The following is a 23,577-nucleotide window of genomic DNA, read 5'->3' as shown; positions in this document are numbered from 1 at the left end:
AAATTAAGTATAAAAAAAACAGTTTGCTCTTCTGAAAAATGGATTTCAGCGCAGAAGTGTGCTGGAGCAGCACTATTAACTGATGCGTTAAAAACGTGTTTTCCCATCAACATCTTATCTCAATTGCATATGGTGCATATATGGCTGTGCCCAGGTCCTGTGGGAGCAGATGAATAGAAATCTGGGTAAGAGGAAGGCCGTTAAAATGACGTATCGTAAAGCTATTTTGATAATTTGCTTTCTCCATAAATTCTACCACAGTATCCAAATAAAATGTGCCACATCACCATTACTGTTGAGAGAATACACAGTGTTTATTGAAGAACATGATGAATGTCTGGATTACTAAGTGGCTGAATTAAGGTGTACATTAGATACTGATAACACAACATATTCATACAGATGGATTGCATGACCCAATAACCCAACTGTTCACAAGGCACTGGCCTGTCAGGGATTTGGTGTTTGATAAGTAAGAGCCTTTGGAGAACACGATGTGGAAATATTTTGCATAGCATGGACACAGCACTTTCAGAAGTATGGCCGTGCCCTGTTCCCCAATTGTTATACACATTTCTACATCTCTTGCAGTCTTTCCACTGGATTAGGAAGGGTGCTGCCATGTTTCATAGTTTCCTTCTCTATACCCCCTCATTGAGTTCTGAACATTAGAGGGGGTGTTTGTGGTGCACACAGAACTGTCTTTAATGGGGGGCTGTGAGCGGTATGGGGCACTTGCTCTTTTTGACTTTACGCATGAAGCGGTTGAACTCTCGGTTGGTCTTGTCCCATTTATGTATTGCAGTCAGGAGGTGCTGAGCTTTCACCTTTCGCCCCAGGACCAGGAATTGTCCCTTCAGTTGATCCAACTGGTGACAAGGACAGTTGGCTCCATTCTTTAGATAGAGGACCAGGTCCGGCCAGTCTTTTTTCTGAACGGGTCCTTTCTTCAGAGCCTTCTTTTTTCGGAGGAGCAATTTACGGTCTCCATTTTCTATTTTCACCTCCCGTATAGATACCTTCAGAGCTGTAAAATAAAAGCAAATGATTAGATGTTGGGGAAACTGTTATGGCAGCCCAGTAATGGGAGTCTGTGACCAAGTGACAGAATCCTTAATGATGAGGTTTGGTGAGGTAGTGGGGGTTCCTACTCCTAACTTCATTTTAGGAATGAGGCAACAGGGCTGTTGTGAGCTGTTTGTTTTGGTGAAGCTAGGAAGAGAAGAGGTGGGCCTGTGCGAGGACCCTATGATCAAAGTAAAGGTTTACTTCTCTTTTAACTACAGCTCCCAGCATCTTCCCTTCCAGCAGACCTTGACTGCTGAAACCTGTTGGAAGTGGTGCTTCAGTTAGTCGTGAAGTTTTGCAACAATTACTTCGGATGTAGTGCCTACTGGGACCAACTTGAATTCAGAGCACTCGAGCCAAGGGCAAAAGTGTTTGCTCTGTAATTATGAAATGCTCATTATTCACACACAGAGGACTTCAGTGTTTGCTTATTACTCTCTAATGGGTTGTGAACTTAGGACAGCAGGTCATCTAAAAATGTCCGGATAGAGCTGGGTTTTGATTTGAAGGGGAGTGAGGGTATTTATGTTTATTTTATCCGTGTTGATCTTAACTAATTTGCTGTCTCCTTACTTAATGAATGTGTCAAACAACTAATCTCAGGGTTTGAATTGGACCCCAGCAATTGTGCCCAAAAAGTGTGTTCTGTTAGCAGAAAGCGCTAACTTTGTTGCCCTAAATGGGTACATAAGCATCCAGTCCCCTTTGAATGGTGTAGCCCAGAGGTGCCCAAAAGGTAGATGGGGATCTACCAGTAGACCAGTAGCTGGTGATCAGTAGATCTCAAGACACTGTCAACAAACATCTTGTCTATATTACCCTCCTGTTTCATGCTTTTCATTCAGATATGTATTATGTTATGGTTACATAAGAAATAGTTGTTTGTTAGACATAGGAATATACATTTTCTCATAAATCGATATTTAAGTAATATTTTCCATGGAACAGAATGTAACAATGCTTTTATGGATGTAGATCAAAAAGAGACAACATCACTAAAAGTAGATCTCGCATAAATAAAGTATGGGCACTCCTGGTGTAGCCAATATTATACGTTTCATTGGCAGCAGGATCACTGTAATGTTTCCATAATCTTGGAAGATGTTAAGACTGATATGTGTAAAGGCTGCATTCAGCTCTGGAGAAGATTATAGAAGAGAGAAAACAGGTTTTGAGGACCTTAGCAATAACTGCATCCCCATGCAGTTCTATCCTATGTACTCTCATGATGGCTGCCCTGTTCTGGATAACAGATTCCACACCTGTCTAATAGCAGCCATGTTTATATGGAGCACCCCCATTATTCATTTTCATGCTGAGAGTATACGTGTGCTACAGGGATCCTGGATATTCTTACCAAATTCACTGGCGCACATGTGTTCATAGAGGGAGTCGGCCTTTATCTCACTGTCACACTGAGGGCACACCTCTGTTTCTGCATGGAAAGAGAAGTCACACTTGAGAATCGAAGGCAAAGCAAATGTATAATTCATTAGATCAGAGGTTTTCAGAGCTTTTGGTTTTCAACCTGCCTCCGATTGCTGGATGGAAGCCAAATGATTGGTTCACTAGTTTTGGCCCAGCCAATGGGTGGTCCAATTGGGCAAATATCTTCTTCTTCTGCAGCCTTGCCAAATGAGTAGATGTGTGCCTAGCTGAAGTCTGAATTTCACCATGAAGCAATTTGAGTATAGTGTACAAACAAAACCACAAGACAATTAATTCCTTGCACCTTGTGCTCTAATTAACCATAAACTAATCCTTCCTGTTGTTGCTAATCTATAACTCTATATACGCTATTCTCAACCTGTAACACTTTGCATTATTCTAAATAGCCGAAATCTATTTAATTCCTGGTTTCCATATAACTGTATTCCTTTATTTCTACCTACTGATCCATATAGTTTTCTCCCCTTGCTCCTACCTACTGATCCATATACCTTTCACCCTTACTCCTACCTACTGATCCATATACATTTCTCCCCTTGCTCCTACCTACTGATCCATATACCTTTCACCCTTACTCCTACCTACTGATCCATATAGTTTTCTCCCCTTGCTCCTACCTACTGATCCATATACCTTTCACCCTTACTCCTACCTACTGATCCATATGCCTTTCACCCTTACTCCTACCTACTTATCCATATACCTTTCACCCTTACTCCTACCTACTGATCCATATGCCTTTCACCCTTACTCCTACCTACTTATCCATATGCCTTTCACCCTTACTCCTACCTACTGATCCATATGCCTTTTACCCTTACTCCTACCTACTGATCCATATACCTTTCACCCTTACTCCTACCTACTGATCCATATACCTTTCACCCTTACTCCTACCTACTGATCCATATGCCTTTCACCCTTACTCCTACCTCCTGATATATATACCTTTCTCCCCATACTCCTACCTACTGATCCATATACTGTAGCTTTCACCCTTACTCCTACCACCTCATCCATATACTTTTCACCCTTACTCCTACCTCCTGATCCATATACCTTTCACCCTTACTCCTACTTCCTCATCCATATACCTTTCACCCTTACTCCTTACCTCCTGATCCATATACATTTCTCCCCTTACTCCTACCAACTGATCCATATACCTTTCACCCTTACTCCTTCCTACTGAACCATTTACTTTTTTCCCTTACTCCTATTTCCTTATTATGAGCCGTATACCTTTCTACCTACACCTCCTCTAAGATATACACTATAGGGCTGATTGGGGTACTTTGACTGACTAACACTCCTTGTCTTTAGGAAACCATAAAGAATATGCCTTGCACAGTATTCATTTTGCTCTGCATTGTGATGGGTATTGCAATATTGAGTACACAAATTACACAGCATCAAGGTACAGGGAAGGTATTCAACATAGTGAGGGCATTGCATACACACATAAATAAAAACTATCTTCTTTGACAAAAGGTTTTATGTGACAGAACTGATACACAAACTGTGCAGGGCCGCTCCTGCCATGAGGCAAGGTGAGAGCATGGAGCAGCCAGTTACCAGGGGCAGCAAAAAGCCGCCTCTGGTAACTTTAAGAGCTGAGTGGAGCAGGCTTCAGGCAGGAGCCCCTGAGACACTGCTGACTCTTTGCAGCAAAGTGTCACCCACTGAGTAACAGCTCAGCCTCTGACCGTGCCTCCTTGGCTGTGATGTGTTAATGGAAATACTTCCTGTTGTTTCTATTTAACACATATTGGGCAGCTGTGCTTCACACAGAAACATAAAATGTGATTTCAGCATACCGTACTCAGCCTCTTATATACCTGATAATAGGAAAGAACCAGGATCTACAGCCTGTGGCTCCTCCAGCTGTTGCCATACAACTCCCGCCTGTCACCTTGCTGACAGGGCCACTTGTGGTTCCTATATGATAGGCATTAGCGTGTTTTCTACACTACCAATCATGTCCCCCTCATGCCTGGTTTAATCTCAGGAGAGGTAAGTGAAGAGGGTCTGATGCTGGTGGGGCACCCCATGTAGATGATCAGAGTTGGAAGGATGGGTGAACCCACAGTGTAGCTCACAGGACAGATATCTATATGGTTTTGACTCATCTTCATCACCAGGGGGTGCATATTAAATCTGACACCACTCTTCTTCATTCTAAACAGCTAAATTACTTCACACACATATTCATGTAGCTAATCTATAGCACTCCTGCTTACTTGGTTCCATTGCATTGGATACATTCTGACTGACATTTTCCCATTGCTGAAATTCATAGGATTAACAGGGAAAACAAAGATATTAAATCTATGGGCACACAGGCTGTTGGCTCCGGCTTTTGTCAGCCTGTGTATTTTTGCAGGCTGAGAGAAGCAGCTTTGCTCCATACTCCTGCTCCATTTATTTGAATCCGATCAGCCTGTGTGCAGTCACACACACAGCGGAGCTGAAGCCGAGGTCAGTATTTGGGTTAACCTAAGCCTGTGTGTGACAGTACACGGGCTGATCAGATTCAAATCAATGGAGCAGATGGAGCAAATCTGCTTCTCTCAGATTGCAAAAATACACAGACTGGCAACAGCCAGAGCCAACAGCCTGTGTGCCCATAGCTTAAAGGAAAACTATACCCCCCAAACAATGTAGGTCTCTATAAAAAGATATTGCATAAAACAGCTCATATATAAAATCCTGCTTCATGTAAATAAACCATTTTCATAATAATATACTTTTCTAGTAGTATGTGCCATTGGGTAATCATAAATAGAAAATTGCCATTTTAAAAAATAAGGGCCGCCCCCTGGGATCGTAGGATTCACTGTACTCACAAACATACCAACAAACCATACATGTTAGGTCACATGAGCCAATCAACAGACAGAGTTGTGTCTTTTGCTTCCACACTTCTTGCTGTTACAGTTAGAGCTGCAGTATTTCTGGTCAGGTGATCTCTGAGACAGCACAGGGACCATCACGAAATGGTGGCTCAAGGCAAGAGATGTAAAAGGGCAATATTTACTTAAATATATATTCCAGTTTGGTAAGATTCTTTAATATGCCACTTAATATGATGTAAACTATCTGTTGCTTAAATGTTCATTTTGGGGGTATAGTTTTCCTTTAAGCACCTTTAATATGTTTCTACTGCATGTCAGTGCAAAGCAATACACAAGGCTACCAAGCTCATCCATTGTTTGTGATACTGCAGATTAAAGATAGTGAAAGGATCAGGGTCTAACAGCAGCCAGGACATAGGCAATTTGGGGGTCATTATCTGAAGTGGAGGTCTTGGGAGAATGATGGGCTACTTTAGGGCAGAGACACACGGGAAGATTCTGGGAGATTTAGTCACCTGGCAACTAATCACCTCTTCTTCGGGCGACTAAACTCCCAGAAAAGCCTTCCCGCCTGCTAGAATCAGTGTCAGTGGACACTGGAAGCTACTTGTATTGTTTAAAGTACAATGCAATGAAATGGGCAAAATTTGCCCAGGACTATTGACTCATAGCAACCAATCAGTTACTTTTAAATAGATGACAAGTAAATGCTATCTTCATATTAGCTGCTTTGGGTTACTAGACCTGTTGCACCCTTTATTACATTACCCAATCCAACCAGGGAGAAAGCTGAACAAAACAAAGGATTTTATTAGGCTTCTGGTGATCTGCAGACATACCAAAGTTATGGAGAGGTGCAAGCTCCCTATATGTGAATACATTTATATTTTTTAAAGGGATACTGTCATGGGAAAACATGTTTTTTCCAAAACGCATCAGTTAATAGTGCTGCTCCAGCAGAATGCGGTACTGAAATCCAAGTCTCAAAAGAGCAAACAGATTTTTTTATATTCAATTTTAAAATCTGACATGGGGCTAGACATATTGTCAGTTTCCCAGCTGCTCCAGTCACGTGACTTGTGCCTGCACTTTAGAATGGAACTACTTTCTGGCAGGCTGTTATTTCTCCTACTTAATATAACTGAATCAGTCTCAGTGGGACTTGGCTTTTACTATTGAGTGTTGTTCTTAGATCTATCAGAGAGCTGTTATTTTGTGTTGGAAGCTGCTATCTCGTTACCTTCCCATTGTTCTGTTGTTAGGCTGCTGGGGAGGGGGGAGGGAGGAGGTGATATAACTCCAACTTGCAGTACAGCAGTAAAGAGTGATTGAAGTTTATCAGAGCACAAGTCACATGACTGTGGCAGCTGGGAAACTGACAATATGTCTAGAACCATGTCAGAATTCAAAATTAAATATAAAAAAAATCTGTTTGCTCTTTTGAAAAATGGATTTCAGTGCAGAATTCTGCTGGAGCAGCACTATTAACTGATGTTTTGGAAAAAAACATGTTTTTCCATGACAGTATCCCTTTAAATTAGGTCTGCGGCATGAGGTGTTGTTGCTACAAGCAACAGTGATTAAAGTGGTATCGCTCTGCATTACTAGTGAAATTGTGCATAAAGACATAGAGGTATAAAGGGTATAGTGGGACACTTAATGATAAGAAATGTCAATAAACATTTATGAAAAATGTCTTGTTCCTAACGTCTATTGGGCCCTAAATGAATTTGCAACAATATCCAGAAGCACACCAAAAAATGTTGCTTAGTGAAATAGTTGATTTATTTAACCCATCAGCATTCACAAAAATGCCAATGTTTATCAAGCCTGGTAGGTGCATGCAGGTGAGCCAACTAAATGATTTTGCTGTTAGGCCCAGTAAATTTTAATGAAGCCATTGCCTAAATAGAAGTAAACCCCCAATCGTTAAGATGTCCTCTTTCCCAGCCACATTGGTGCTTGCACCTAAAAGTCCCAGGGCCCCCTATATTAACTCTGTGGTTGCAGCATTGTGCAGCCATTGAGGGCTGTTTGGGCCTTGTGTACCTGAAATGTTGAATGAATGAGTTATTTAGAATCCCAGTCCCGACCTGGTGTCCTCTGTCCAGGACAGGCCAATACAGTGCCGATGTGCATGCACATTATAGGAAGGAGGGGGAAATATAAAAACATCCCTGTACCAAAAAAACCGAAACATTTCATTAGGAAGGAACTAATAATCCCCACCACTCTGCTGGGTCTATCACTTATCTAGCAGACATGCAAACATGGGCTGTGGGAAGGCAAAGTGATAATGGGGCATATCCTGTTGTACCCACCACTGCACACTAAAGGGGAAATAGTACAACTCTGCAAAGAACACTACAGAGCCTTACTGTTGCCTTTCTCTCCAGTCAGTATTCTGGAATTAAAAGAGAATTGCCAACCAATAACGTTTTTTTGCATAATGAAAGGAAATTTTATTCTTAGAAACTTTGCCATATACACAAGAAAGACAGATTGATAGATACTGTAGTTATATGATAGATAAATGGATAATTGATAGATATATGATAGAAAATAACAGATATATAGAAGATGATGATAGACAGACAGACAGATAGACAGAGATATGTGCACATAGGTGGATAGACTGATAAAAAATATAGCTATATGATAAATAATATATATACATTCCAAAAGTATTAGCACTCACAGGACTTAAAAATGTGAAGTAAGTAAATTTGTAGAACAGCATAAGACTAACGTTTCGGCTCCAAACAATTTAATCAAAGTGATTTTTATTGAATCATCACTCACGTGTCCAACGTTTTGGCCCACGTTAGGGCCGTTATCAAGGATCTTTAACGTGGGCCGAAATGTTGGACACGTGAGTGATGATTCAATAAAAATCACTTTGATTAAATTGTTTGGAGTGCGGATCCATCTTTGAAGATTATATGTCATAATTTTGACCCAGCACCCACCACAAACCTGAAGGGATAGAGTGCAGGTACTTTCTGGACTTTTATATATATATAGATATGTGATGAGGATTGAGGATTGATAGCTAGATGATCGATAGATAATAGATATATTGATGATGTTGATAGATATATAGGTAATAGATAGATCTACATATGATAGATAAATAGATGATTGATAATTGATAGATCTATGATAGATAAACAGAAAATAATAGAGATAAAACTGCTGCTGATGATGATAGATAAATAGATAGATAGATCGATAGATAGATTTGCCCAGATCCATTGTGTCACGGTCGGACACCCTAAATCCAGAACCAATGCTAAGCACCCTGTTCTCTGCTTTTACTTCTGCCTTTAACAACCACCTTTCACTTCGGGAGGAGCCCTCGGCTAATCGGATGCCACCAGGTCTTATTAAGAGAGGTGCCAAGCGAAGGATTCCAGGCGAGCAAAGGGGCACGATGGTAAGGCAAAGTCTTTTGGACAGAAGGTCACAGTACAAGGAGAAACAGTTGGCGTAGTTGAATCAGGCGGGTCGGGGCAAGCAGAGTACAAGCGTAGTCAGACAGGCAGGGGTCAAACCAGGAGATCAATCAGAAGAGGTACGGATACAGAAGAGTCGGTTACCAGACAGGGTCAGGATTGTCAAAACAGGCAGTGGTCACAACAGGAATCAGATATCAGACAAGAATAACTCAGAAAGGCACCAGGAACTCACTAGGAATGAACCTATAACAGGCAAAGAAAAAAATCCAAAATGTCCCTTTAAATACGTCATCACGCCAGCGGGCATGCGCCTATAAATACAGAAAAAGCGTGCCACGCGCGCCCTAGTTACCGGCACACACAGAAGAGGAGCAGCGTGGTGGGCGTCCCAGCCTCACCACTAGACTACCAGGGTGAGTCATGACACATTGTTTCTGTAATCTGGCAAAATGAGAAGGCAAATTGCAAAGGATAGTCAGAAAAATCCTTCAATTGTACATATTTTTTTACAAATAAGTCTAAAATTATTGACATGTTTTATTTAATATATGCTAGCAATTGTCTTAGAATGAGATTTTCTTTCATTACTTCATTCTTTCATTATGCAGAGTTTTTTTTCTCATTGGGTAGACATCTCCTTTAAATATGAACGCTTCCATTTATATCTAAATGTGCAGGCAACATCTTGCTCAGCAACTGACCATTCAGGGGCAGCCATTTTAATTCCTAGGATTCCTGTTAAATAAGGTAAGCTTTTAAACACAGCAAGTAATAAATGTCTTTGGGGGAATCACATTATGTGTAATTTCTGCAAAGCACTCAACATATTTTTCTATTTATCTCTTTAAAGCTAGAATTAGGCAACAGCAAACAGCCCAATCTAGCTGTTTATCGGAAAGAGGAATGGCTCATGTCATGCAATATCGGATTAATGGAGTCTTGTGCCCGGAGCTGAAAAATTATGTCTGTGTTACAGATACCCCACGCACAAGGCCGCTGATATATATATAAATATATATTCCTAAATAGTGAAATATAAAGTGCAAAGTTACCCATGACAGGGCAGGGGGTGTTAAAGTGGTGGGCCGGTGATAACATGGAGAAGGCTTTGGCATCACACAGCCGTGATTGGATGAATATATTATTGGATGAATATGTGAGCAGACGTGAGCCTCAACGGGGCTCTGTACTTACAGCCTACCTTATGGCTTACACTGCACTCTGGATTTTTTATGCAATATGAAGTGCAGAGTTCAGCCACACCTAGGGAAGAAGTTCTCTTAGTGCTCGTGCACTTTTCCTGGGGGTCGTAGTAAATGACCCCCTATGAGCAGAATTCCATGTATAGCTTTATTTTTATAGTCCTACTGTGCTGCACACTGCAAGGTGTTGTAGACCAGAAGAAAGGAAGTTGTAGCCTTAGGGTTCCTACATGGCAAGTAAAAATTATGCACAATAGTGATGCTATTTAAAGGGTTGTTCCAATACTTTTTTCAGTCCAGTTGTTCCCAGACAGTTCATCAGAAATAAAGACGTTTCCTATTTTTGACTGTTTAATAAAAATGTTTTCCATAAAATGTGGAAACCCTATTTGACTCTATCTTCACTATTCCTCTCTCGGCATCTGTTTCTCTTCATTCTCTCTTCATGCAACAGTTGGGTGTCAGATAATCATTGACAGTTAGATCCAATATTTTTCATAGGGGGGCTTCTTTTGCCTAGAAGATGTATTAGAGCTCACTCTATTAAAATCACCATGTCTCTCTACATGCAGGATTTGTGCAAAAGGATGTTAATTTGTTAGATTTTGTTTGTACTGGAATCAGTTGAGTGAGCTCTAATTCATCTGCTAGGAAAGGAAGCCCCCCTATAAGATATATTAGATCTATCTCTTCAATGAATATGACACCAACTGCTGCATGAAGACAGAATGAAGAGAAACAAATGCTGAGAGAGGGATAGTGAACATAAACTTGATTATTTCAGAAATGATGCAGGATATTTAATTGATTGTATTTAGAAAGTTTCTTATTTCAGTATGTTGAAGATTTTATTAAATTTGAATTTTCGCGATAGTTCCCTTTCAGTATATTATGACAAGTTATTCCCTATAAGGAGCCGTACTTATTTGCATATGTGTCTTGTCACATGACTGGGAGCAGCCATGTTTGCTCAGATAAGGTTCTAACCCTAACTTAAAGCTGCCCCTTGTTTCCAGTTTGCCAAGTAAAATGGGGGAATATCAGCATGACTATACCAATTTACTTTTGGACATCTCTCAGAAGCAGGTCTTCTTTCCTAAATCTAGGGTCCCTTTTTGTTTCATCATTTTTAAGGGGACTTCATACTGACCCTGGATAAAGGAGACATTTTATTGTTTTTTCCTCATATATAACTAGTTAGGCTGTAATGACCTAATTCAGCTGCAACAAGATGATCATCTTTATTGATTAATCTTTATTATATACAATTGATAATATTTATTGATCTGCTCTGAGGCTGGATACCTGTGGGCTTTTGAGTCCAGTTCCTCTGTTCCCTTGCTTTGCCGGTTGAATACATTGTGACCAAACATCTGGAGGAAAGAAGGGTATTATAATAAATGGCCACAGATGCCTAAATTGCTCTAGAAGCAGGATGAATATCATACCGGGGCCAGATGTTGAAAAAAATAATACAAGTTGTGTGTTAGTAAGCCTGACACAGGTAATAATAAACCCTCACACTAGTTTGAGTACTCCCAGCACCAGGTGGACAGAAATGGTAGTAAAAAGGACCCAAAGTCTTTGTAAGTACTTTACCAAAAAATCATCATTCTCCCCAAAACAAGAGGGAGGTATATGCATGTATTGTAAGTTAGTAAGTGTACATTTCTGTACATAGATTTATAGTGCAAAATAATGGGGTTTTCCAGATAAGGAGTCTTCCTGTAATGTGGATCTCTACTAAAGCATCGTTTATTGACAGGCACCTGTGCCTAGGGCAGTAGCCTATATAATTTAAGAAATATGTTTAGGAAAGTGAGGGGTATTGGACCTGCTGCATTGGTTGCTGGACGTGATCAGTGTCGGACTGGTCCACCGAGATACCAGGAAAACTCCCGGTGGGCCCAGGTGTCAGTGGCCCCTCATGCTGCTAAATATTTGGCCTATTTCATGGCCATTCCCTATTTATATGAGAACAAAGAGGCTAAATAGATGGAATAATAGATTATAGTATGTAAAAAAAAAAAAGAGACTAGGAGAATAGAGTGAGAGGAAGAATAATAGTACTGAGAGTGGGCCCCTGGTCTAAGGTTTTTGGGTGGGCATCTGTTGTCCCAGTACGACACTGGACGTGATGTATACTGGAAGTGATGTCACACGCAGTCATGCACGTGATGTAAAGCATATTACTGAACCCCATATGATTGCCTCCAATAAGGTTAATTTATATTTAAGATGGAATCAAGTTCAAGATACTGTTTTATTATTACAGAGGAAAAAGTTCCTCATTTTTAAAATGTGAAATATTAGATTATAATGGAGTCTAAGGGAAACGGCCTTCCTGTAATTTGGGGCTTTCTGAATAATGGGTTATCGGAAAACGTATCCAATACCTCTATACGCTGCTTTTAACTTTACATCATAAAACATATGTCTGCCTGGTTAATAGCATGTATGGAATGAGATCGGCATGGTCGGTATATAAGAGTCCATGAAAAGGAACTAAGCTAGGAGGTCGGTAGACATTGATTGAAGACCCATAGAAGATCATTAAACTCCATAGAAGACTATGGGCACAATCTCCAATGTACAATGAAAGACTAAATTTCTCCAGGGACAGTAACCCAAAGCAATCAAACATATATTTACTTGTAACCAGGTGACCAGGAAATGCTACCTGCTGGTTAGTTGATATGGGTAACTGCACCTGGGCAATTTTATTTTACAAACCCTAAATTCTGCTGTTTTCTTGTTGGTTAGTATATAGTTCCTATTAGCAGCTGCTCTGCATGATAGGTCATTGGGGATTATTATTATTATTTATTTATATAGCGCTGCACTGGTTTACAGTGACTTGGATTGTGGGAGGAAACCAGAGCACCCAGAGGAAACCCATGCAGACACAGGGAGAGCATACAAAGTCCTTGCAGATAATGCCCTTCTTGGAATCCTACCTAGGAGCCCTTGGATTATTGTATCTTTTATCTTGACATAACAGGCTCCTTCTCTTAAGGTGGCTATACAAGAAAAGGTGCCAAATGAGCGGATCTCTCCCCGATATGCCCACTTTGAGGTGGGCGATATCGGACTGATGCAATCGTGGGTCCTAGGGCCCAACAATCAGATCACAACACTGCTAATGCAGGCGTTCGGACAAGGATCTGCATCAACGAACAGATGCGGTCCTCTATCCGAATGGAATTTTGAGCCTGTGTCAATGACATTGGACAGATTTCGACTGCAGAAGCCCGTCTGGGGGCCCCATACACTGGGCAATAAGCTGCAGACATTTCTCTGCCCATGTATGGCCTCCTTTACACAGCACAAAAAGCCCATTAGACATATTTTTATCTAATTCTATGCTGGAGGTTCCCAACTAGGGCTGGCCAACCAACCCAGATTCCAAAGCATTCATAGTCCATACTATCGGAAGGTGAACGGCTTATACTCCTGGAACTCCAGTAGGGGGACTATCTTAATGCATTTCGAAATAATTTTTATCTTGGTAGTGGGGTGAAGGAATGTTGGACAGAAAATGAAGGCTTGAATCCAAAATATCTATAGACCACTGATTCGATGGAGGTTTATGATCTCCAGGAACCACCTAGAGAATCATAAAATAACCCCTGCAGCTGTAAGCATGAAAAGGCATATTTTCTTTTACAATTGTTGTCATTGAGAATGATTTCTTTGGAAAAGTGCTAAGTAGGGTCAGCAAGGCATGAAGCAATCAGAGTTATAATGGGTTAAAGGTGGCCATAGACGTTACAATTACAATCTTTCCAGGAAAGATTGTTCATTTCAGCACACACATGTAGAGCTGAATCGTCAGATATAAAGGTAGAAACAATAGAATTATATCTGTATCTGACGATTCAGCACTAGCAATTGCCGATGTTCAGGTGCCTTCAAAGGCACCAAGTTCAAAAGTTTTTGGCCAGACCGATCGACAAGCCAACCGATATCGAAGTCTTCTGCCGATATAAGTTGGCTCCTCTCCTACCATATATGCACAGAATATAGTATGAAAACTCGTTTCGCACGATATTATGGGCGCATCTATGGCCACCGAAAGGCCACAATGGGCTGTTTCTCGGCCTGCGTATAAGTGCAGGTCAAGAAACAGTCCCTTCACTGGCATTTGCTCACTTGTGTGACTGCACCCAGAGAAACTGTGTCATCTTAGGTGCAGACATGTGAGTATGCTGTATCTGTACTCAGGCTGACGCAAGTGCCTCTGGGTACAGCCACGCAAGTGAGTGTATGCCAGTGGATCAGACTGGAACTGTATCCTATTTATATATACTTATTTCCCATGAAGTAATTTGCAAGTATGAAGGAGTAAGTGATGGCATGCATACAGAGCCAGATACCATAAATCACGTGTGGCATAAACCTAAGAAAACCTACACTCTATTTATATGTACTACATATTGAAAGGATAGGGTATCACACTTCCACTTACCAATCCTTCAAAATACTAAAATATTAAAAAATAACAACTCATTTACGTAGGGTTTAACCGTCATTTGTGTCCTAATGAGGTTCCTAGTGCGTGCACAGACTCTCTATTCTCTGCATATCTGAATTAGTGCATATGAGGAGCTGCCATACTGCAAATATGCAGAGAAGGATTCTTTTCCAGAGTCCTTTGCAAGTGCAGAACTGAATTTTAGGGCAATGCACAGTCTGAGACACTCGGGGTCATTTATCAACACTGGGCAAATTTGCCCATGGGCAGTAACCCATGGCAATCATTCATTGTTCTACTTGCAATTGGCTTTAAAAACCTAATCACTGATTGGTTGCTATGGGTAACTGCCCATGGGAAAAGCCCATGGGAAAATGTGGCCAGTGTCGATAAATGAGCCCCACTGAGTGGCAAGCAACAATGCTTTGTGGCATTGAGTGGCGTATGTCAAGTGGTATGGCACAAAGTTAGATTATGGCACACTCTGAAAGGGACAAACGGGACTTTGCTTAGGCACACAAAGCCGTGAGCTAAAATCAGGGAAAGGCTGCAGAACCAGTACCACAAAGTAATAATATTTTGGCATTAAAGCAAGAAAAAAAAATATATATATATAGTAAGTGACACTAAAGCTGTACTCACTTCGTGACTGTGGTGCCTGGGTGGCATTAGGCAAATGAACAGCAATACAGACATCTTCTTCGGTGGGATACTGCTCACATCGAAGCATCTCCGGCCAGTGGAAGCCAAAATACTGCATGACTGGCTCACAGGCATCTCTGACCGACTCGCAAAGCCTGCGGCAAGGGTAGACAGGTCGGTCCAGACACACCGGGGCAAAGAGAGAGCACAGGAACACCTGCGTGCCAGGATGGCATTTCTTACTGAGCAAAGGCACCCAGCTGCTTGCCTGGTACTTCACCTCTACCATCGTCTCATGGTCAAGAAGGTTGGGCAGTACCATTTTATTGTATCCGACCCCGTGGCACAGGGTCATGTCCTGAGGAATGTCCACGCACTGCGCCGGCCGGGAATAGAAACGGCCGCTCTGGTACTGCCTGCCCAGGTCCGGTTGGAAACTCACATAGTCATACTCACTTGCCTGGGGAACCTGGGACAAGATCCCAGGAGTGACCCAAAAGAGCAGAAGTGGCCAAATTCCACCTTCAGAATTCATTTTACCTTAATCTGGACAAAATTTTCTATGGAAGGGGAGTACAAAAATAAACTTCACTACAAAGTCATGAAAACAAAACAAAAATCAGGTGACTATTGAGAGGTTTGTGTAGAGGAGAGGATATGAGGCGCTGGTAGTGCAGTGGCGCAGTACACACAGGGCTGGGGAGGGAATGGATGCTTGTGCCTGCTCTGTGCCCTGATAAAGTGTGATACAGCTGCACAGGGAGCACAGAGTCCAAAGCAGGAGAAAGGCAGTGAGAGAGCCAATGAGGGGAGTGGGAACCCTCCTCCTCCTGTCTCGCTCCCTCCTCCCGCTCCTTCTCTACTTTCTCTCACATTTACTTTCCCTCTCTCCTCACATGCCTCTTTCTTTACTTTTCTTCCCTTCACTTCCACTCACCCCAACTTTTCCTTTGCCCTTTTGCTCTCCAATGTCATTTGCCTTTATTCCCCATATGTACATGTCCCTGAAGCATTCCCATCTCTTTCCTTATCCCACACGTTTCTCTCCTTACACCTTATCCTCAGTGCTTTCCATACATAGCTCATTTACAAGTGTCACTGACACCGCAACTGCTTAACCGCCAAAAAAAGAAAGCTGCTCCTTCTTTAAAATGGATACGCACATTTGCTTCCCTGCACATACTACATGTATACTGCTCTTCCACATCCCTTGCACATATTTAAAACAAAAATACAAAGCTTCTCTGTCTCAGCTGAATATGGCTAGACACAGCTAATCTGTAGATGCGTTTGTTCACCTTTAAATTAACTTTTAGGATAATGTAGATTTTCTTTTAGCATGCTGCTATATTCTGAGACGAATTGCAATTGGTTTTCATTTTTTATTATTTTTGTTTTTTTAAATTATTACAATTTTTATGTAGCAGATTTATCATTTGGAATTTCAGCAGCTATCTGGTTGCTAGGGTTCAAATTACCTTAGCAACCAAGCATTGATTTGAATGAGAGACCGTATTCAGGCCCTTTCATTTTCCCTTTCCAAAGATGAGTAATAATAAGTAACATTAACAGTATGAATACAGCCTCACAGAGCAAATGGTTGCTGGAAAGAGGCAGAAGACCAATAAATTAACTTTTAGTATGACGTAGAAAGTGATATTCTGAGACAATTTGCAAATGGTTTTCATTTTTTATTATTTACTGAGTTATTGAGTTGTTTAGCTTTTTATTCAGCAGTTTTTCAGTTTGCAATTTCAAAAATCTGGTTCCTAGGGTCCAAATTACCCTAGCAACCATACACTGTTGAATAAGAGAATGGATTAAGAATAGGAGAGGGCCTAATAGAAAGATGAGTAATAAAAAGTAGCAATTGTGCTTTTAATAATAAAAGTAGCAATAACTTTTAATAATAATAATAATAATAAAAAAAGCAATAACAATACATTTGTAGCATTTGTTTTTAGATGGGGTCAGTGGCCCTCATTTGAAAGCTGGAAAGAGGCAACAGAACAAGACAAATAACTCAAATACCATAAAATATAAATAATGAAGACCAATTGTAAAGTAGTTTTATTTACGAAAGCAGCCACTAGTACAGTCACACTAAAATGGACACAAGTTTTCCTTGCACTTTTGTATAGTTGCACTAAGTGTAGTTGTATCCTTCCTGCGTCTTTTGCAGAAGCAAACTTAAAGCAAACAAAATGCGCACTAATGCTGTTTTAATGGCATAACTTATGGTAGAACTATATGGTGCGCTTCCGTGCGTTCCCACGCGATGGGAGGAAACGCAGGTGTGACGTCCAATGCACCAAATCTAATGTAAGTAATACAAATCTCGCACGTAGAAGCTGATTGTATCTGACACGACTGACAGATGAAGATGCAACATGCAGCAATCGTATCCGACAGTCATGCAATTAGCTTCTACTTGCGACATTTGTATCGGCGCATCCGACGGGATGCCTGCGTTTCCATCGGGACGGAACACACGGAAGCACACTGTGTAGTTCTACCCTTAATTCTGCAGGCAGGAGACACAACTTTCAATGCAGCTGCGGTTATGCTGGATTTGCGAGAAAAGACATTGCAGTGTGAGTAAGTAACATGCAGATTAGGGACCAAAAGCTGCATTGCACACTCACAATGCACTGGGTAGAAAGAACAACTTGACAGGAGGCAGAAGTGCAGAAGTGCAAGAGCACTAAGGGGCACAAAAGCTCACCTCATAGTGGTACAGAGCACTTCTGCTGGGGAGAATGGCTGCCCTCTGTAACCGTGAATGGTCAGAAAGTTAAGGGTAGGGAGGCATGAGTGGGAATACCTACTTGCCTGCCCCCTCCCGAGTCCCGACCCTCCTGAATAAAATAGCTCTGGGCTCAGATTACAGCAGGGAGGGAGAGAGCAGCAAACTGAGCATGCTCAAGCCCTAGCCCTGGAGGTTTATGCTGAAAACAGGAAGTCTGATACAGAAGCCCATGAATACACAACAGAAGGAAAGAAATGCTGTGTTTTTTTTTGACAGAGGACTCAGAGCAGCATTACTTTGAGGGTTTTCTGGTGTATTTATATAGACCTTTCTGATAAAGCCTTTCCTTCTCCTTTAACCCTCGCCATCATCAGCTCTATCTCTGATGTCACTCACCACAACCCCTGCCCAAAACAGCCAGTTGGTGGCAACCGTACCCTGATCCCAAAAAGTCTGAAGAACTTTGCCATAGACATACCCCAGGATTATTTCAGCCAGGTTCAAGACAGTTTCTCTTTTTACCTTCTTTTTTTGTGTGGAGGGGGGGATGAAAGACTATCACACACTGGAATGCCCATAGCTTATGAACCATTCAGAATGTACAAGCTGGGGAGCGCAGGGGGCATAGAAAACTTGGAAGCCCTGTATTTAAAGTGAACCTATCACCAAAATAATGTTTCCCTCACCAGAGTTGCAGGCTAATACTTCTGGGGCTGGAGACTACACTGGGGCACATGTATATGTATAATGAGCACTAAATATGCGCATTCGTATTATTTGTTGTTATGCGCATGTTGAACAATTGAGGACTCTTATGCGCATGTGTGTGCCCCAGCATGGCCACTTGCACCACAAGTGGGTTCTTAATGCAGGGGGGCAGAGCACACTAAGGGGGGGGGGATATTCCTCAAAAAATACTACTTTTTTCCCAATCTGGAGTGTAGGCCATGCTAGCCCACAACTCCATGAAATTCACCTGCCAGTGCTCAACATATGCGCCCTAAGTTCACCTCTTAGAACTCTAGCACCCGTAACATTGTTATATAAACCCTCAAGTGGTCTATAACCCTTAACTAGTAGAGATTCACAATTTAATGACTGTTGAAATATGTTCAGCTAAGGGGTTGTCTATGTTAGAAATACAGATACAGAACTGAAAGAATGATAGCAATCCGGGAAGCAATTGATACATTCCTACAGCCTGTTTGGTTCACAGAGACAGGAAAAATGTGCTGTTCCTTGTGAAACAAAAAGAAAATGAGACGTAGATATTGGATCCTTGACATACAGATAAAATACTGTGTTAACAAGACAATCATTCAAATGTGCTATCTCTAGAAATAGTCAAACCAGTCATGTGCAGTGCATATGGAGCAAAAACAGAACATCAAAAAAAACCTCACTTTAGAAGAGAAACGGCCCTGTGCGGTTGCCCATTCTTCAGGGAAACAGACATTGGACACAATGTAGGGATTGTTCTGAGTACTGTACATTGATGACCACCCGTTGGCTCATTCACAAGTTCACTGAATGGCTTGGAAGTGCAAAGAGCTATGCTTTTCTTTTGAGGAACCAGAACAAATTTTGGCCACATTGCACACAATCTAGTCACAACTGTACAGTGCTACGCAATATGTTGGCGCTATATAAATACATGTTAATAACTGTATCAGGAACATCTTCATGAAGAGCATTAGAAAGATTAATAGAGTTGTTATACACAAGCTACATAAACGGGATGTTAAGAGTAGATAGCTATTGCAGCAGAATAGAATGCTGTAAGAACAAGGTATGGAGACGAGGAACATGGGGCCCTACCCAGCAAGGATATTTTCCCTCCTGGGCCCCTAGAATAAAATAATATGTAGATATGATTGTATTCCTAAAAATATGAAGTAAATGCAAGACTGTATTAAAGGAACTGTAACACCAAAAAAAGAAAGTGTTTTAAAGTAATGACAATATAATTGACTGTTTCTCTGCACTTGTAAAACGGGTGTGTTTGCTTCAGAACACACAACTATAGTTTATATAATACACAAAAGCCATGAATATCCTGTAAATTATATCCTTATAAACGGTGAGTTCTGATGTCATCAGTTATAAACGGTGAGTTCTGATGTCATTTCTGTCACATGACTCACTGAAACTTGTGTATTATAATAAATAAAGTACCCCCAGTTGTAAAATATAAGGATATTAGAAGTTACCTCGGAGTTCCATGACCTGTATAAAAACACTCGGCCTTCGGCCTCGTGTTTTTATATGGTCATAAAACTCCTCGGTGACTTATAATATCCTTATATTTTACAAGAGTGGGTACTTTATTCACTATATAAACAAGCTGCTGTGTAGCCATGGGGGCAGTCATTCAAGCACAGGATACGCAGTAGATAACAGATAACTTCTGAACAATCCCATTGTATCCTACTCATCTATTTTATCCTGTGCCTTTATTCCTTTTTCAGCTTTGAATGGCTCAGGCATCATTTGTACCAACCAGGCCAAATGGCTGTATTGCAATCCTATTGGCTAAGTGGGAGGAGGATCAAATCTTACTGATCGTTTGACCCCCACAGTGCTCCATGTAGAGGACCATATCCACATTCCAATACAACCTTTGTTCAACAGGATTTTACAACTCTTCCAACAGATATGTGAGTGGGCAGTGATGCAATATCAGTCATTATTCTGGCATCATGGCTGTCAGTTGCTGACTGTGTCAGAAGAAGTGGTTCGTTTAGCATCCAATTTTGGCCAGTATAGGTCTTTACATTTTTTTTTCCAGCTGTTGTTGAACTGAGTGGGGAATTCTTTGATTTGTAGATCAACAACAGACAGAGGACTACAGGTAGTAAAGCCAGGATTAATTCAATCCCCCCCCCTGCAAATAGGGGCTCCAGCCTTCCTGCATATCTAGGACCCCCTCCTCTTCCCTAACTCTAACACTGGCTATGAACAGGGAAGCAATTTCAGAGGTTAGCAAGGACAGGCAAATATTGCCTAGCAACTAAGAAGGGCAAAAATATTTAATTAATTGCTTTAATACATGAAATGATGAACTCGTTACTTCTCCTCATGTTACATGATAAACACAAAGCAAGGCTTTCTCCTTCTTTCCACAAGTCACTGGACTTGGACAGCAGAGTGAGTTCTTGTGCCAGCTGCATTCTCTCTCCTCTCTTATTTGCCACTAATCAACTTTGCTCTCCCAGTTTATGGAATGTGTACAGGTTTAAATCAGCAAACACGTGCTTGTTGCTCTGCGTCGCCCTACGTTTCCACTCATATGCTTGTGTGTATCAAGCTGTGATTTGAATCACAAGTGAACGTTTACTGGGCCCATGCAGTAATGTGTTCTGAGGGCTCCAGTTTTCCAAACCTTGGGGAAGATAATATTTTTTGTACTCCCCCCCCCGTTAACTGAAGTGGCAGACCTACACATCTTTTTCTAAATTTTGGGGAGCTAAATTGGGTTCTAGTCTTTCACTCTTTTTTAATCACATGAAAAATGATAGGCAAAGGGTCCCAGGATATTAATACTATAGCTTACAACCAAGGTGCAGGTGACCTCACAAACTTCAGCTTGGTCTACTTAAATCAAAATATCCTTTATAAAAGGAGGATTTATTAAATAGATCTACTGTACAAAAACACACAGGCTAGGTAATCTAAGGACCTGGCACACATTGGCTCCACTGCTCTCAGCCTGAGTTTGTTTTTGCAGGCTGACAGAAGCGGATCTGCTCCCTTCCCAATGTCTTAATCTGCACTGAAAAATACATCTTCTGCTTGAGTGCAGGTACACAGAGTCGAAATCGAACTGAAAACATGAAAGCAGGCAATTTTGGGATGCAGGGCCAAGCCAAGTCAGTAGAGAGCCCCAGGCAGAGCACTGCTGCCAAGCCACCCCCCCCCCCGCGTGTCACATGTGCATGTGAGTGTGTGCACATGTACTCTGTCTCTTTAAATAATGCACACCAGGAGAGGAAGGCAGGAGTTCTATGAGTGCAAGATTGGGGGAGGCAGGAGTACTATGCTCGCAAGGAGGGGGAGATAGTAGTTCTATGCGCGCAAGGAGGGAGGAGGCAGGAGTCTGTACGGCCCACCTGTTCAGGAACTAGGAGCAACCAGGGAGAAGAGGTATGTGCTTGGCACCCCTTTACCTTTGCCCCTAGGCACATTCCGCTTCTGCCTACCACTAGTTTTAGCTTGTTGGGACGATCTCTGCTCCTCCTGCATGCAATGATGCAATTTGAAGCTGTACTTTTCAGTGCAAGTCAACAGAGCTGGGGAAGGGATCCGCTCCTCTCATCCTACAATAAAACGCAGGCTGAGAGCAGTGGAGCCAACACTCTGTGTGCCCCCAGCCCACAAGTCTAGTGCCACATGTGGCAGATTTTCAGGCTGCAGATAAATACAGGCCATGAATCCATACCTATGCTTCTTGATGTCCTTGCACCTGGAACCCTTGCATCGGGCCAGATACAGGCACAAGGAATGGATTTCAGCACCAAAATGCCACTTAATTGTTTCCATGCCAAATATTGGCCCAAGGCAATGTCTCTGGGGTGCAGGCACATCAAGAAGCTTTTAGGGGTGTAGGGAGAGGGATTCTCGGCCTGTTTTAATCGGCAGGCCGAGAATCTGCCACGTATGCCTCCACTTGGGTGCAACATTTTGCATTTCGCAACAAAGTCTTCCCTGCATGCAGAAGAGTTGGGGAGCAGCCGGCCACTAGATTCTCCACCTGTGAAGAATCTGTATCGTCTGGCCCTAGCCTTAAGTGTTTCTCTCTTATGAAGTGTGCCATTTACAGCCTCAACCAGAAGACAACACCCTGGATTTGTCTAATATGATTCCAACACAATTGGAGACCTTTGGGAGATAAGGAAATGTGCTGTCATAACATAAGAGAATGGCCTTTCTATATACTGTAATTATCTTTCTTACCTATTGATAACATTGGAATGAAACATTATTTTTATGCTAGTAAAATACCTATGCCATGTGGAAACCCTATGTACAGGGCTGCATTTAGCTACAGCTATATCAAGAAAAGTGCGTACTGTGTATTTAACATCAGCATTGCATTTTGAAGAAAATTTAGCTAGTGGTGTGTGTGTGGCCTTCAGGAGAGGGGCTTACAGTGCACGTTAAACAGTAGCATAAGGCTTTTCAGATAGAAGGGATTTGATGTGCAATGGAAACATCACTTTTTCTTATTTCCTGTGCAAATCCCCAAATCTTAAACATATAAATTCTATCTTAGCTATGAACTTTTCAAAATACTTCAGCTCTCAAATACAGCAGGGGTTTTGTGGGGCGATAATGATCACGGTCAGTGGTTAATTCTGATTGGGCAGGAGTCATTTCCAATGTAGTTTAGTACAGCTTACCTCCAAACAAATATATTGAAGAGCATTGTTTGGGTTCTCGACAAAATGACATAAAATGAAACCAAGACAGGTGCTCATAGCAGCCTTGGATGTGAAATAGAACTTGAAACAAATACAGGGGAATAATTAAAGGAAAAATGACCTTGTGAGGTGCCAAGTAAAGTAACAGTTTTGGGGTCCCAACCTGCCAAGGGAATAGTAATAATTGAGAGAATACATTAGGGAATGAGACACAGGCAAACGAGTCATGCAAAGAGCTTGAGAAATGGGAATCTGTGATA

At 41.6% G+C, this 23,577-nt stretch overlaps 2 protein-coding genes across 2 annotated transcripts in view; one reads left to right on the top strand and one right to left on the bottom strand.

Annotated features, from left to right (window-relative positions):
- Positions 1 to 293: 293 nt before the first annotated feature.
- sfrp1.S (secreted frizzled-related protein 1 S homeolog) lies at positions 294 to 16,012 on the bottom strand. The gene is made up of 3 exons (XM_018255099.2): positions 15,149 to 16,012; positions 2,426 to 2,503; positions 294 to 1,027 (listed from the first exon to the last, which is right to left on the bottom strand). Exons 1-3 carry the CDS (start codon positions 15,681 to 15,683, stop codon positions 705 to 707), a joined length of 936 nt encoding a protein of 311 aa, XP_018110588.1. The 5' UTR covers positions 15,684 to 16,012; the 3' UTR covers positions 294 to 704.
- A 6,007-nt stretch (positions 16,013 to 22,019) lies between these two features.
- golga7.S (golgin A7 S homeolog) overlaps positions 22,020 to 23,577 on the top strand; it is a 35,221-nt gene continuing 33,663 nt past the window's right edge. The window contains exon 1 of the mRNA XM_041587680.1: positions 22,020 to 22,040. The gene's annotated coding sequence lies outside the window, so the exon portion shown is untranslated. The remainder of the gene's footprint in view (positions 22,041 to 23,577) is intronic.

The sequence above is a fragment of the Xenopus laevis genome, chromosome 3S (assembly GCF_017654675.1).
Source record: "Xenopus laevis strain J_2021 chromosome 3S, Xenopus_laevis_v10.1, whole genome shotgun sequence".
NCBI lineage: Eukaryota > Metazoa > Chordata > Amphibia > Anura > Pipidae > Xenopus > Xenopus laevis.
Note: the sequence above shows the minus strand (reverse complement) of the source record. Positions and strands in the feature narration are given on the sequence as shown.

Bases quoted from the DNA above. Each gene is read 5' to 3' on its own strand.
- sfrp1.S (XM_018255099.2), bottom strand. From the start codon at position 15,683: ATGAATTCTGAAGGTGGAATTTGGCCACTTCTGCTCTTTTGGGTCACT. The intron at 2,504-15,148 runs GTGAGTACAGCT...CTTTCCATGCAG, and splicing joins CCAGGCACCACAGTCACGAA to AAACAGAGGTGTGCCCTCAG. The intron at 1,028-2,425 runs GTAAGAATATCC...TTTATTTTACAG, and splicing joins CATGTGCGCCAGTGAATTTG to CTCTGAAGGTATCTATACGG.